Genomic DNA, 15,943 nt, shown 5'->3' with positions numbered 1-15,943 from the left:
CAAGGGATATTTTAGTGTGGGGGGGGAGAATTTTTCCTGTGCTTCTTTTGAGGCTCCCAAAATTGCTGAACATTACAAATTTATGCTACGTGAAGGGATAGTTTTAATAGTTTTATCAGTAAATATGACTGCAGACTCGTCTGCTTTGAAAACAGAAATGTTAGTAGCCTTTAAGTCATGCCAGAGGGGATCTAAGTTCAAACAAGCAAAAGAATACACCCTAAACATTTGAAGATATTCCCAATATGAAAAATCCCAAACCAGTAATGATTGTATAAGGACACAGAAATAATTACTGATCTACTCATCATAGAATATATGTACTTCACAAATTAAAGAAGCAGGAGATGAACAGTATATTGGGAGAAGAGTGATAGAAATGGAGGTACAGGGAACGAGATGGAGAGGGAGACCAAAGCGAAGGTGGGTGGACTGTATCAAGGATGACCTTCGATCAAAGGGATTAACCGGTGATGAGGTAGAGGTAGATGGAGAAAGCTGACTAGAAACATCGACCCCACAGAGATGTGGGAAAAGATGTAGACAGAGAAGAAGAAGAAGACAAATTAAAGAAACAGACAGCACTGTTTAAAATGTAATTCAACCATATTTGAGGGACAAAATTTTTCCCATGTTACCAGTCACTCTTGGCATCATTTACTTGGAAGCCAAATAAAATAGCAGCTACTTTAATCAGCTTGGTAAACTTACAAAACTAATGTTCAATTAAATGTTTATATAAAATATGTTTGTATACAGTATGCATTTGAAGATGGTAATAAATTATATTTTTAATAAAAAATTCTCATAGGAGAGTTAAAAAATTATAAATCTGCTTCTGAATTTACATTCTCTTGATTAAGAGATATTTTAACAAAAAAAACTAAAACCAACTGACTAGTTTTAGAAAAAATCTAGGAATAGACATATAGTACTGTCGTATCTTACCTGTTGGAAACTAAAATGCAAAAAGCCTAATGGGTGAAGAGCTTCTGGTTTACACTTGACAACCATGATGTTTTTTGACACTCTCTGCACAAGTGGTCCAGGTGTTTCTATCGCTAGTTGCCAAATTTCCGTTTTAATAGATTGAGGGATAGACAATGAGTTCAGCACCGAATTTTTTAGAGTGAGTGAAAGAGCTTCTTTGAAGCACTGAGCTGCTGCTCTAATATGTGAACATAATGTAGACTGATGCACCTGCAAAGGACAATGAAATTAATATCTATTGCCAGAATGTATTTCCTGAGTACCTTACTACTGATATAATTTTAAGTGGTGGCTGGCAGCATGGCCAACCAAATGCATTAAAATTAATAGCTATATTATTTATACCCAATGGAAAAAGGAAAAGAAAGGTTATAATATTATCTATCAAAGCTTATTTATAGTGAGAATTTCCCCAGATTTGTATATTTGTCAAGAGAAAATTGAATAACTAAAACTAGCGATTCATGATTTGTTCATACACAAATATAAAACTTCGTCTTTTACTGGGAGACTCATCCTTAGTTGGGAGAAGTCCCTGTTTAAAAACCATCTGGCTAATCTGGATTGCTAGTCTTGGACTTGGTAAACTGCAGAGAACTGCATCCTAGACACCTTGCAATCCAGGGTCGAAAGTACCTTTATGTTCACGGCCCAGGAAACCAAGGCTGTTGCGAACAAAAATCTTTCTTAGACTAGCAACTGTCAAGTAAGGCATAAAAAGTCTGATCGGTTTGCCTGTACATATTCACCTTCCCCCTTGTTTGAAGGATGGTGGAATGAACACTTCTATATTACAGCAATAGGAAAGCTGCTAGCTAAAGGTGGGGTTTACTTGTATCTACACCCATCCAACTATATAAGATTCCAACAGCTATATCGCAAGGGAGAGGAAGTAGAGAGAAGGAGAGCGAGATACTCTCACTCTCAAACTAGACTTACGTTGTAACCACTATCCTAGACATGATACTTCTGGTTCTGTAAAGCAGCTAGGGTCGCTACACTTCTTGCTGAGCAGCAATGACAGGTCAGAATGAAAACCTGTCAAGAGACCTGATTGCATTCCTAAAATTAATGAACATTAAAGGTGGTCTGATGCTTCCATACTCCAGCATCAAAAACTTAAGCCACCGAGAGATTTTCTAAAAGGCTAGAATAGCCCTAATCCTCTGATCTAAGGGGTAGGCAAATTAACTTGTTATGATGCGCCAGAGGATTTAAGATGTAATGCTCTATTGATAATCTCCTTCAGCCAAAAGGAGATTGTATTTTTCATGATCCTTTTAAAGCCTGTTAGTGCTTATGAACAGATTCTGTTACCTGGGTCTGGCAGCCTGGGTTCTTTTAAGGTAATGTTTCAAAACCCTTACAGGACACAAAAGTAACTCATCTGTATCATCGGCTAATTCCTTAAGTGATGAAACTGTAAAGGAGGGAAACCTTGAATCAAGGCTCAACAGATTTTGGGTTTTCACTATGGAAACAGGAGTAAAAGATAAAAAGACCAGCCTCCAGTGCTTGGAATGAGAGAATGAATACGAGAGTAGCAGTACAGGGGTAGTTCATCTACCGGCTCAGTCAAAACCAAAACAAGCATAAAAATCGTTTTCAAGATAGTCTTTTATCTGAAGCTTGTCCAAATGGCTTGCAAGGAGCTCTCTTCAGAGACTGCAACACCTTGGTTACATCCCAAGCTGGAGGTCAAATTTTGCAGGAAGGATTGTTCTCCTCCATACTCCTAATAAGTAGCCATAATTCCCACAAGGAAATATCCATTCCTCTTAGTCTCAGTACCTGGCTTAATGATACTCATTTACCACTGAGACTGGGATGTATCTTTCCTTTTATAGGTATGCTAAAAGCTCTGTTACTTGTGGAATAGAGGCTCCATTATTATTATTATTATTATTACTTGCTAAGCTACAATCCTAGTTGGAAAAGCAGAATGCTATAAGCCAAAGAGCTCCAACAGGGAAAACAGCCCAGTGAGGAAAGGAAATAAGGAAATTACAAGAGAAGTAATTAACAATTAAAATAAGCTATTTTAAGAACAGCAACATCAAAACAAATCTTTCACATATAAACTATGAAAACTTTAAAAAATACAAGAGGAAGAAAAAAAAGATAGAATTGTATGCCTGAGTGTACCCTCAAGCAAGAGAACTCTACTACAAGACAGTGAAAGACCTTGGTACAGAGGCTATGGCACTACCAAGACTAGAGAACAATGGTTTAATTTTTGAGTATTCTTCTACTAGAAGAGCTGCTTACCATAGCTAAAGTCTCTTCTACTCTTAACAAAAGGAAAGTAGCCAGTAAACAATTATGTTGCAAGAGGAGAAATATTCCTTCGAAGGGACCAACTACAGATGATGGTCCACTTTGCCTAATACATGTCAGTGGAGGATTTCATGAGGTCTCTCCTTGGACAACTGTAAGGAACAAGTTTCTCTAGTAATGTCAAGTTACCTAGTAGCTGTTGCTATTGCTGAGCTGGTGACTCTGCCCAATGAAGGAAAGGATGAGTACTTTCCTGAATCAGGTTACTCTGTTTTCGGATGGATGAACTTTCCGTTATCATATGCACATGCACAGGTATATAATTTTTTGCTAGGGAGAAAGCCTGGATTTTTCTAGATTTGTCACAATTCTCAGATTGTGACAAAACAGAGGAGTCTATCCCGATGATGAGAAAGTTGGGACTCGAGTCTACCAGTATTTTAGCCAGTCATCTACAGTAAATACCCTGATCAGACATATTCCGTTGGCATGAGCCCATGCTGACACTAATGTAAACACTTGAATGAATATCTGGGGGACCATGGACACCTCAAAGCAAAAAACTTTGAACTGAAAGACTTTACTCCCTAGGACATAGTGTTAATACTTTATTAAAGAATGATTTATGGGCATTTGGAAGTATGCATCCCTAAAATTATAAAGTTGTCCTTCATCACTGCATGTCTGACCATGCTGTGAGTCTCCACCAAGGAACAAGTTTGGTGGATGTACTCGTTCAGGCCAAAAACAGACGGCTCACGACGCCTGGAGACCAGTTCTGAACCTCTTCCAGAGTGCCTTTTAGCAGCAAATTCTGCTCCTCTGAACTAAAAGCAAGGTAATTTTTCCATACCTAGGTGATAAAAGGACCATGGCATCAGAGCTGGCATGAGCAGGGGAAGAACTTGTGAATGGGAGGTTATAACCAAAATGAAGAACGTCCACCATCTGTAGCTCTGCCCCATGAAATTACTTCATCCACTTCTCTGCCAAGCATCTCCCCACTGCTGATGGCTGAGTGGAGGAATTTCCAGCCACAGCTTGACTGAGAGCCTCTCTTACCTTTCCATGATTATGGTTCTGAGCCTTTTATTGACAAAACGGATGACCGGAATCAGTAGAGTACCGAGATATCGACACTTTCATCTTCACTGTTGGCTTTGAAGTGCCTGACTTCTTAAAAGAGACGACCAAGGGAAAAGGGAGCCCTGACTGTTTTACCTCTATTTATTCAACTATAACTTCAATTTCCTTAAAAGGAAAGAAGATTGAATTCTGGATGGCTGGGCATTCCTCAATGCCAAAGCTTCTCTTTGTCCCATTTGCCCAGCAAATTCGACAGCTACAGCATACCTCCTTTTCAGCACCTAGTTAGTTTATTGGTTTGCTGATGGGTGAATTAAGATGGCGATGGATTTTGCCCCCAACACAAGATCACTAAATTTCTTATTGATCTCAGGATTCGAAAGACCCTGAAAGGAAGCCAATAAAGCCTCCAAGTTCGTTTACTTAGAGGCAGAAAAAATTGTCAACTGCGCTCGCAATCTTTTGACCTAAGTACCTGGAATCAAGGAGAAGGTTTGGAAGCCTGAGTACCAATGATAGGAGAGAGAAGCTGCAGAACTCTTCAACTATGAAGAAGACCTTAAGGGAGGAGTATTTCGCTTACCCTACTTTTTCCTTCTCTAGCCATACTCAAGCCACTTTACATTCCTTGCAAGGTGATGACTCTTTACAAATATGGCACAATGAATAGGGTACATTAAGCTCCTGCTAAAAAATACTCGACCTCAATGACTTGAAACACCATGGTAGGACCTATGGCCACAAATGGTTTCTCCATTCGTCCAACCAATCAGCAAAATGAAAAAAAGAAAATATATAAGAAGCAAAATTTTGTTGCGTCGAGAGTACTTTTGTGCAATTGGGCAACTGAAATTAAAAGTGGCTATTTAGTGAACCAGCAGTTGACCAAGAATTCCCCGCTACCCGCCAATAACTACAGACGTTACAAAATTTTACAGTCGAGTTTCCAGCTTTGCTAAAATCATACTCCTATTAAAGAAAGAAGATTTGTATTCGTGTATGGACAAAGTATTTTACCGACATAAAACAAATCACTAATCCTAGCCTAGATCCCTTACAGGATATATAAAAAAACAACGCAAAAAAACTCAAACAATATGAAAGACAAATGAGAATAACGGATGAGGTGGGTCTCTATTACCACCGAGCGTGGTTCAAGTCACGAGGTAACATTCATGATACTGTGCTGGATGATCGTTGGAGGAGAGGTTATAAGGGGAGAGGTGCCTAAAGTTTTAATTTCCATTTTGACATCTAGATCGTGTTTCAGTACACTACTGTATGTCTGTCATTAAACAAGAATTAAGTACATGTATTTTAGTGATAAATAGTTAATGACTTCAAATTTATAGTACTGGAGCTAGCTTCCCTAGTTTTTCACCCAAATGTTAGACTGATCTCTACAGTGATGGACTGCTGTTACTCAGATGTAATTACAATTCATAAGACTTTTAAGGGATATTTTTTTAAACACGAATTATCTAAAATGTGATGTTTGATACCATAATGAAAATATTAGAAGAATGTTATATTTTGATTGTGTACCTAAGTTTCAATGTAACATTTAGCACTAATGAATAACATTATTGCACAAAACAGCAAAACAAACATAGTAACAGTCATACCAGTAACTTTTCACTCTTTCTTTGACAAGACTCTACATAACATCTGGCCCCCATTTGTGCCATCTGTGCGAGGAGAATTGGATCGGTGAAGGGTTCTGTTCCAATTAAGAGGTCTCCCGAGCCATCCACTGACTGAATAAGAGGAAGCTGAACAAAACCTCTATAATCCGGGCCTTTATCTCTTAGTCGAACAGAATATATCTGAAATGAAAGAAAAATTTAACCTAATGCCCAAAGTGATAATTTTAGATAAATGTCAGTGGCTGTTAATATCTTTTAATAATAGTCATTAATAAAATTAATACTCCTTACAAGATCTAAAATCAGCAAATCTGCTGTATACAATACAGTCAAGTACCTGTCTTTTTTTCAAGTATCAATCTATGTTCAAGGCTCACTTGCTAAGTGTTCAATTTAGAGAGGAATATATAGAAACATAATCAGTGAGAAGAAAAGTTGAAGCAAATATTGTATGGACAGTCATTAAATCCATGCACTGTACAGTTAGACAGAGAAATTCCTGTCACACTGCTCTCTGAAGATGTGCATCTTGTCACACTCTTAGTGTGCTGATAAGTTCCCGTGTGTAGCCTTTGTATTCTCTCCCTCCACTATGTGTCTGGTTACTTACCGCACAGTAAAGGTGTGACGAAGTACACTTCCTCGGAGCGAGTGTACCACAAATTCCTGTCCAACTGTATTTATTAAAAAGTGAATAATTTTATAGTCATTCTTTATCTAATAATATAAGAACAATATCAAATTACATATATATTCAATCTGCATCTTTAAAGAGTAAATGCATTAATATTGCCTGGGACTCTTGAATACTAGCAAAGAGCATCATAACTCAGCAAAGTAAAACTCCTAAAGAGGAATAGAGTAAATCATACAATAGTCTGTAGTTCATAGAATACTGTCTAGTTCAGTATTTCATACCATGAAATTCTGCATTACAGTACTTTACACAATAATAAACTGTCTAATAGGACTAATATGGTAAATAATTATGTAATTTATACCGAAATGTTTAAAATAAAGGCTCTTTAGACAGTAACATTACATTTAAATTCCTAAAAGCTGACCTGACTACTGAGGTTGCCTAATTGCAAAGTTCCTGAATATATCCACAATAATACCAACACAAGATGCCTGAGAACATTATTAAGCATGGACCTATAGCCCTTAATAGCCAAAATAGAGAATCTCCTCTCATAAATCAGGAAATGTAAAATTTTAAAACATAAAAGATTATCCAAACTATCGTAGTCAAAATACACATACCACTAACTTTGATACAAATTATTGGTAAAGTGCCTCTCAGAACCTGAATAGACAATGTAGAGGGCGTAGAAAACTCCTTTTTTCTCAGAATATGGAGGTCAGTTTCCATGTACCTATATGTAGAGTTTATGTAAAATGACCTCAAAATTAGTTGTTCTAGAAGATTGCTTCTTCCGCCGTCAAGAAATCTATCAACAGAGGCTACAAATCAGTAAACCACTCACTCTCAGGCAAAAAAAAAAAATAAGAGCTACCAGAGTTAACCTGCTGTTTGTTGATCCATGAACTTTTTTATTACTGACTGATTTGGTCTTCCCCCACCAACTAGATATCTCTAGGCACTCAAAAATATAGAGCCAACTTGTTTCATTGTACAGTGCTTGTTTCCTGCTTAACTGATCTAGGACATTTAATTTCCCTATAATAAACTGTGGTAAGAGAAATATCCCCCTATCTGTCCAAGACATGAGTACCGTACTTCCACTATACATAATAACAACTCCGACCTGATGGCCCCCTGCTTCCAAATGTAAGCCAGTGCTGTCATGTTACCTGAGAAAACCAATATGCGATCCTCCATCACCAGAGACTACTGAGCCTGAAGGGCCTTGAACGCAAATAAATGCTCCAGGTAAATTATGTTTAGGGCTGACTTCTTGTCAACTACCTTCTTGACAGGTCAAGGTAATCCCTGGTTGCACCCCAGCTTTCCTGGGAAACATCTGAATGAAGAGACATGTCCCTGAGGGTGGTGACTGATCCTTCCAATTGAGATGAAGGGTCCATCTTATTAGCAGATGTCTCACCTGGTCTCGGATTTCATGGCCACACGGACTTAGACGGGACAAACCCTCTCCCTAATACAAAGAGGGTCCTTTCACCATTCAACCAGCTGGTTCTGAATCATCGGAAAGAAAATCATTTTCAAACTGGATGTCTTGTTCCAATGACAATTAAGAAGTAACTGTGGAAATCCATCATCTTCAATCAAACTATCGAAATTAACTTCTCAAGAGATTCCACCATCCCTAGGCATCTCATCCACATACAAACCAACAATGCTTTCATGTGCTTAAGCTTTTCCAAAAACTCAGAAAGGATTGAATCTTTTTTTTTTTCAGATGAAAAAGCCTGTAAAGGAAGTGTTTTCATGATCTTTTCCAAATGTAGAATGCTCTGTGTGATTATCAGAAGAGAGTTTTTCACATTGACTGAGACTCACAACTTTTGCAACAACCAGAACAACCTTACCTAATGGGTGTTCAAAATTAGCCAGTCATCTAGGTACAACTCAGGTTTCTGAAGCAACAAAATGTTGTAGGTTTGGTTACGAAAAGGAAAGAGTTTCTGAAAAATATTAACGATAAATACCGAGGTATCACTATATCGGCTTCATCTTTGTGCATCTGAGAAGGCATAACAGGAAGGAGAAAGACAAGTGAACCTTGTTAACAAGTATCAACGACCAAACCACTTAGCATAGTTTTATGAATTTGGACATTATGGCCTAGTGCTGGAACTAATAACACCATTAAGCCGAGGTGCAAAACTCTGCGATTGCAACATGAAGTTAAGGTTAAAAGAAGTTGGACACAAAGATGAAAGAAAGATAGTGGGAATGAGATGAAGTTGGCTAAAGTATGCAGCTAGGGACCAAACAGATGCAGAAGACTTACCCCCAATGGAGGACGCTTCAGCCAAAGAATACGCCAATATAAAGCTTTGTTTCTGTACTGTCAAAGCAGAGATAATTACTACTCTCACTATAAATTACTGACTATTATATTGCTTAACAACTGATGACACTGGCAGTTTGAAATACCTAACAAATGAATTCTTATTTTTTCTTATTATTGATGCCAGCACTAAATAAAAAATGGGCTGAAATTAAGTATTTCAAAAGATTAACGAAGTGAAGATATTTATTGGTTAGTAATATTGGTGAAACTAACTGTAGAACGCTGGTCAGAATAGTTTAATACATATCAGAATGTTAATATGCAGGAGTGATTATAAGACTATCTTCTTTCTGACAGACAAAATACAGGTTATCCTGAGAACATCATGAACTATAATTTCAACATAATTGATTCATGGGGTTGTGATGAGACAAGATAAAATGTAATTTAACTTTGACTTGAGGAAAACTACAATGACATTGTAATGAAGCAGGAATTGACAGCTGTTAGCAATTACTGTATGTGCAAAATCACTGCAGCAACTCTTCCAATCAGATTTTCTTACTCAAGTCTTGGATACCTTGTCTTGGAGATGGAAGCAAACACAATGCTTACCTGAGCATCTGTGCCTGCCGTAATTCGGCATGCTTCTGTGGAAAATTTCTTCTTTTCACCAGCAGCATTAAATATAACATCACACGACTTATTTTTACAGGAAAATCCTCGCGTTCCATTTAGCGTACCACACTTGTGGCATTTGCGCACTCCTCTTTTGGTCGCTCTCCCTAAATCAGTCAGAAACGTTGCCCGTTTGTCTTTTCTTGACATCTGCAAAAATAAAAAGAACAAATTGTTACCTGGAAAGAGATATTTCCTCTATTATATGGACTATTAGATCATATATCATTCTTTTACTTATTATGGATAGATAGATTTCAGATTCATAATTTCTGACAAGTTTGCATTAATTAACTTATTGATCTATATTGTAAAAGGATGTTTCATACAAGGTAATGTATGTTGACATTCATTGATAGTACAAAATTTACTTCACACAAAAACTACAAGACCTCTTGAAGTGCATCAGAATACAGTCCCTATAATTACAAAATAAAGGATAAAAGAAATTTCTCTACCGAGTCAATATGATTGTCCAAGCTTGTGTTTGAGCTAAGCCCACCTTAACCTCAATAAATCATTTCAGGAGGTGAAAAATATTGTTAATCTATGTCCGATTTACCTCACCCTTCTTTTACCCTTTTGGAACTTTGCAACCCTTAACCCCCAGGCATTTTTTTTTTCAAGCACATTTTGCAATATATATTTCTTTTAATTGCTCTAAAAGTCTTAATTTTTGTTATAGAGAGGTCAGGTTAGTCTCATTCTTTTGGAAAATGCCTTTAGTTTCTCATTAAGTTATCAAAAATATGCAAAAAAAAATGTAAATAGCAGTTTTTTGCAAGGACATCCAGTACGTCCATGGGGTTAAAGGGATGAGTTTTGTGAAACATATCAGTACGTCCATTGGGGGTAAAAGGGTTAACTTATTGAATTTCTTGTCTCAACTAGTACTTTACCTTGAGTTATTAAATGACAGTTGCATAAAAAATATTTGATATCTGTCACTTTACGGGTTTTTGTGGCCTGCTTGGTAACGTCTCTGCCTGATGTTTACCAGTCAGGGGTTCGAGTCCCGCTCAGATTCGTTAGTGCCATTGGTGTATGCAACCTTACCGTCCTTGTGAGCTAAGGTTGGGGGGTTTGGGGGAGCATATAGGTCTATCTGCCGAGTCATCAGCAGTCAATGCCAGGCCGTCCCTGGTTCTAGCTTGGGTGGAGAGGAGGCTTGGGCGCTGATCATATAATATGTGGTCAGTCTCTAGGGTATTGTCCTGCTTGCTAGGGCAATGTCACTGTCCCTTGCCTCTGCCATTCATGAGCGACCTTTAAACTTGAAAGTACCAGACCAACATCGATTCTTTGCGAAGGCAAACCACTCAATTGGTGACATTTTGAAAACAATAACTCAATAAAGAGAGTAACGTATAAGGGTCCGGTGTGACGGTCTGAATGATCCCCCGGTCTCAGAATTCTCCTTGATAATCTGCGCATGCACGAACATTACTGTTTGCCAGTGCACACGAGGTTGATGTTTTGTTTTCCTGTAATGTTAGCGTGCGCAGCTCAACATTACCGCTTGCCAGTACATACGAGCTTGATGTTTTATTTTCATGCGAGCTAATGGCGGAAAAGAACCATTATACAATGTCAAGGAGAATTCTGAGACCGGGGGATCGTTCAGACCGTCACACCGGTATAGAATTGGTAAACGTTAGATAACCCAAGCTAACCTTGCTTAGCCAAGACTCGTATTCATGTGACATCCTAACTAGCACTTAAACGGTAGAAACTTTATAGCCTATTTGGTTATAACTAATATGCAAGAAGTGTATTCGGAGTGTACGTATAACGATGGCTATGCCCCATAAGTCCCCTATTTTCAAACCTATCTCTAAGAATATGGCAGTCTAAGGGAGGCGTTAGGTAAGGAGACGGCTTATGGGTTAGGTTAGGTGGGGAAGTTTAAGTCAGATAGTGTTCTAAGAACGTATTTCTGTCCGTCGTTATACAAAGGCTCCTTGTATTCTCTTATTACATTGTACACAAATGATTTTTTTCTATTTTTCATTTATTAAAAATACATAAATTAAAAACATTCTCCAACTTTATGTTATAACTCTTTATCAAAAAATATTCCAATACACTAAATTCGTTAAAATTGAAAAGAAAATGAAATATAAAATGACACCCGAGTTAATCTGGACTAACACCATGATATAAAATTGACAAATTTTGAAAATTAGATATTCAGCTAATCTTAACAAACACCATGATATAAAATGGACAAATTTTGAAAATTAGATATTAAGCTAATCTTAACTAACACCATGATATAAAATGGACAAATTTTGAAAATTAGATATTCAGATAGCTTAAGGTAATCTGCCAAATCTATCCTAGCCTCGACTTTTAAATTTTTAACCAACGCTTCTTGAAAATACCAACGGTAATAAAGATATTTTAATCAAATCTGATATTGTACAGGAGAACAAGTTAATAACCTTTAATTTTTCTATTTCACAATAATGATTTTCACGTAGCTTTTGACAGTTTAAAATTATCAACTAGCTCACTCCCACCTCAATAGTCACTAGTATTTCTATTAATTACAAAATCATCACCTTTACAAATACCTTGTTATTATCTTTTACAAAGATAAGATGTGCGATAACAGTATTACCTTTCTTGTATCACTTATTATATGGCATAATTATTTTAATCTGGCTAGGGATTCACGATGTATTTGTTGACATCTCACAACAATGGCGCCCAAGGTAGATGGGTCGCTCGATCTTATTGGACGATGACGTTTGTCACGTGACCAAAACGTCATCGCCCGCCGGGTTTTGATCGCCATTTCTGGCTACTGAATGATAAATAGCGCGGAAGTTGTGTGTGTGTGTGTGTGTGTGTTAAGATTACCTTACCTTGTGTAAGACACGGGCTCTTGCGATGGCAGCCCGTAAGAGAATGCAATTGGAAAATGCAAAATTAAAATTGTAAAAAGAAGTTTGCAATGTGAACAGGGTGAAGGAAGTTTTAACATATACGACAGTGCGATGAATAATAATAATATGGATAGGGAAGTGGGGAAAATGGGGAAAGGAAGAGTACCCCTGGATACAATCCAGTTTACAGCTCAAAGGCAGGTACTCGGGATGGGAAAGATTAAGGAAATAGGGAGAAAAAGAAGTACAGAAGAAGAATAAAATAGAGGGGCAGACCCTCTTGCGATATTAGGGAATTAGTATTATTACTTATATATATGACAACAAATGATACGATTGTGTTTTATTTGAGAATTGAAGATTTTTTTTATGGAATAATATACTATTTACAAATTTTTATTAGGCAAATTTAATTGAAAGATTATTATTATTATTATTATCATCATTATTATTACTTGCAAAGCTATAAACCTAGTTGGAAAAGCAGGATGCTATAAGCCCAAGGGCTCAAACAGGGAAAATAGCCCAGAGAGGAAAGGGAACAAGGAGAAATAAAATATTTTAAGAACAGTAACAACACCAAAATGATTAATTCCTACATAAACTATAAAAACTTTGACAAAACAATAGGAAGAAAAATTATATATTATTATTATTATTATTATTATTATTATTATTATTATTATTATTATTATTATTATTATTATTATTATTATTACTTGCTAAGCTACAACTCTAGCTGGAAAAGCAGGATGCTATAAGCCCAGGGGCTCCAACAGGGAAAATAGCTCAGTGAGGAAAGGAAACAAGGAAAAATAAAATATTTCAAGAACATTAACAACACTAAAATAAATATTTCCTTTATCAACTATAACAACTTTAAAAAAATAATAGGAAGAGAAATTAGATATTATTATTATTATTATTATTATTATTATTATTATTATTATTATTATTATTATTTGCTAAGCTACAATCCTAGTTGGAAAAGCAGGATGTTATAAGGCCAGGGCCCCAATAGGGAAAATAGCCCAGAGAGGAAACGAAACAAGGAAAAATAAAATATTTTAATAACAGTAACCACATTAGAATAAATATTTCCTACATATACTATAAAAACTTTAACAAAACAATAGGAAGAGAAATTAGATATTATTATTATTATTATTTCTTGCTAAGCTACAACCCTAGCTGGAAAAGCAGGATATTATAAGCCCAGGGGCTCCAACAGGGAAAATAGCTCAGTGAGGAAAAGAAACAAGGAAAAATAAAATATTTCAGGAACATTAACAACATTAAAATAAATATTTCCTATATCAACTATAACCACTTTAACAAAAAAATAGGAAGAGAAATTATATATTATTATTATTATTATTATTATTATTATGATTTGCCAAGCTAAAATTCTAGTTGGAAAAGCAGGATGCTATAAGCCCAGGGGCTCCAACAGGGAAAATAGCTCAGTGAGGAAAGAAAACAATGAAAAATAAAATACTTCAAGAACATTAACAACATTAAAATAAATATTTCCTATATCAACTATAAAAACTTTAACAACACAATAGGAAGAGAAATTAGATATTATTATTATTATTATTATTATTATTATTATTATTATTATTACTAGTATCATGATTTGCCAAGCTACAATCCTAGTTGGAAAAGCAGGATGCTATAAGCCCAGGGGCTCCAACAGGGAAAATAGCTCAGTGAGGAAAGGAAACAAGGAAAAATAAAATATTTCAAGAACATTAACAACGTTGAAATAAATATGTCCTATATCAACTATAAAAACTTTAACAAAACGACCGGAAGAGACATTAGATATTATTATTATTATTATTATTATTATTATTATTATTATTATTATTATTATTATTATTATTTGATTTGCCAAGCTACAATCCTAGTTGGAAAAGCAGGATGCTATAAGCCCAGGGGCTCCAACAGGGAAAATAGGCTCGGTGAGGAAAGAAAACAATGAAAAATAGAAAATTTGAAGAACAAAAATAGCAAGTGGATCTTGAATTGAATGTACGAAGAAATCTGAATAGAATTCGTGGTACTGTAGCCCAATATAAACCAATCAAATCTATGATAAAAAGTTTAAGGTGAATTTCAAAATGCTGCGTTCACAATCCGCCATGACTCCCATGTCGTTCGAAGACGAAGATAAATGAAAACATGGTCACGGGAATGGAAATGAAGGTGTACTTTTACATAGGGGTTTTATCTATTCCGCTGCCTCTGGCCCTAAAAGGTTGGAGTCTCTAGACACATCGTTAGGCAACACTTCTGTATATCTCTGCTTCAATTTTCAGGTCGTTTCAAATGTCAAATTTCATTCTTTTCCTTAGCAGTTAGATTTTTTTTTTTTTTTTTTTTTTTTTTTTTTTTTTGCTTCTACTTTACAAAAACTTACGAGTCTTCAATGCAAATCAAAAGGTTCATATAAACGAAAATCAATTATGACCATTAATGTTATTTTAAATATTTTTTATTCCAAACGAGTTAACTTTCTTATCAGTCAGTCACTTCCATTATTCATTATTATCAAAACCAACTTCCTTCTTTTATTAACGTCAATAAATTTTCCCTATCAGATTGATACAATTCTTACCAAGGCAATTAATTACTCACTTCTATCAGTTCTGAGACTATGGCAATTTTCATATATCACTCTATGCTAATTATCAAAATAGCCAAGAATACCAAAAAATATAAAGTAAAAGAAACATAAGCAATTATTGTACTAAATTAACTTCAAGGCCATAAAAAGAAAACTGTGCTTTTATATAAAATAAAAGTGTGGTTAAACCACTTTACATTAATCTTATTAATACTTAACTTTCCAGAGACAATTCATGCTATGGTTAGTTAAGTAACTAGCCTCATTTTTTCTTATCAGTTAAAAAACTTATCTGGTCAAATTGAAGATTTATTTCTTATCGAAACCGTTACGGCTTCTAACCAAAGTACACTCTCGTCGACTCAATCACTCAACAATTGTATCTAAATAATTGACTCTCTCTCTCTCTCTCTCTCTCTCTCTCTCTCTCTCTCTCATCTTTTCTCCGAGATGTAAAATTCCTTCAAGATATTTTAAATCTCTCTACCAAGAAGCTGTATTAGTCAGCTACTCCTCTATTCTCTCTCTCTCTCTCTCTCTCTCTCTCTCTCTCTCACAGATATTTTTCCGAGATGTGAAAATCCCCCAGGGGATTTTAAATCTCTCTACCAAAAAGCTGTATTAGTCAACTACTCCTCTATTCTCTCTCTCTCCATCTCTCTCTCTCTCTCTCTCTCTCTCATCTCTCTCTCTCTCTCTCTCAGATATATTTTCTCCGAGATGTAAAAATCCTTCAAGATATTTAAATCTCTTTTACCAAGAAGCTGTATTAGTCAGCTACTCCTCTCTCTCTCTCTCTCT

General features: G+C 35.9%; 1 protein-coding gene across 4 annotated transcripts in view; it reads right to left on the bottom strand.

The window, feature by feature from the left end:
* The window catches only part of LOC137624433 (uncharacterized protein C2orf42), a 277,882-nt gene that overhangs the window by 36,513 nt on the left and 225,426 nt on the right, over positions 1-15,943 (bottom strand). Inside the window, exons 1-4 of one of the 4 annotated variants that reach the window (XM_068355185.1) lie at positions 12,243-12,395; positions 9,557-9,769; positions 5,979-6,179; positions 949-1,200 (exon numbers count right to left, since the gene is read on the bottom strand). In XM_068355185.1, coding sequence (XP_068211286.1) covers positions 949-1,200; positions 5,979-6,179; positions 9,557-9,769 — 666 coding nt within the window. In that variant the 5' untranslated portion in view covers positions 12,243-12,395. Of the gene's footprint in view, positions 1-948; positions 1,201-5,978; positions 6,180-9,556; positions 9,770-12,063; positions 12,164-12,195; positions 12,396-15,943 lie in introns of those variants that run through there. The other 3 variants (XM_068355187.1, XM_068355188.1, XM_068355189.1) reach the window with 3 other exon arrangements.

Source organism: Palaemon carinicauda, chromosome 31 (assembly GCF_036898095.1).
Source record: "Palaemon carinicauda isolate YSFRI2023 chromosome 31, ASM3689809v2, whole genome shotgun sequence".
Taxonomy (NCBI): domain Eukaryota; kingdom Metazoa; phylum Arthropoda; class Malacostraca; order Decapoda; family Palaemonidae; genus Palaemon; species Palaemon carinicauda.
The sequence above is the reverse complement of the archived record's forward strand: the minus strand, read 5'-3'. Positions and strand labels throughout refer to the sequence as shown.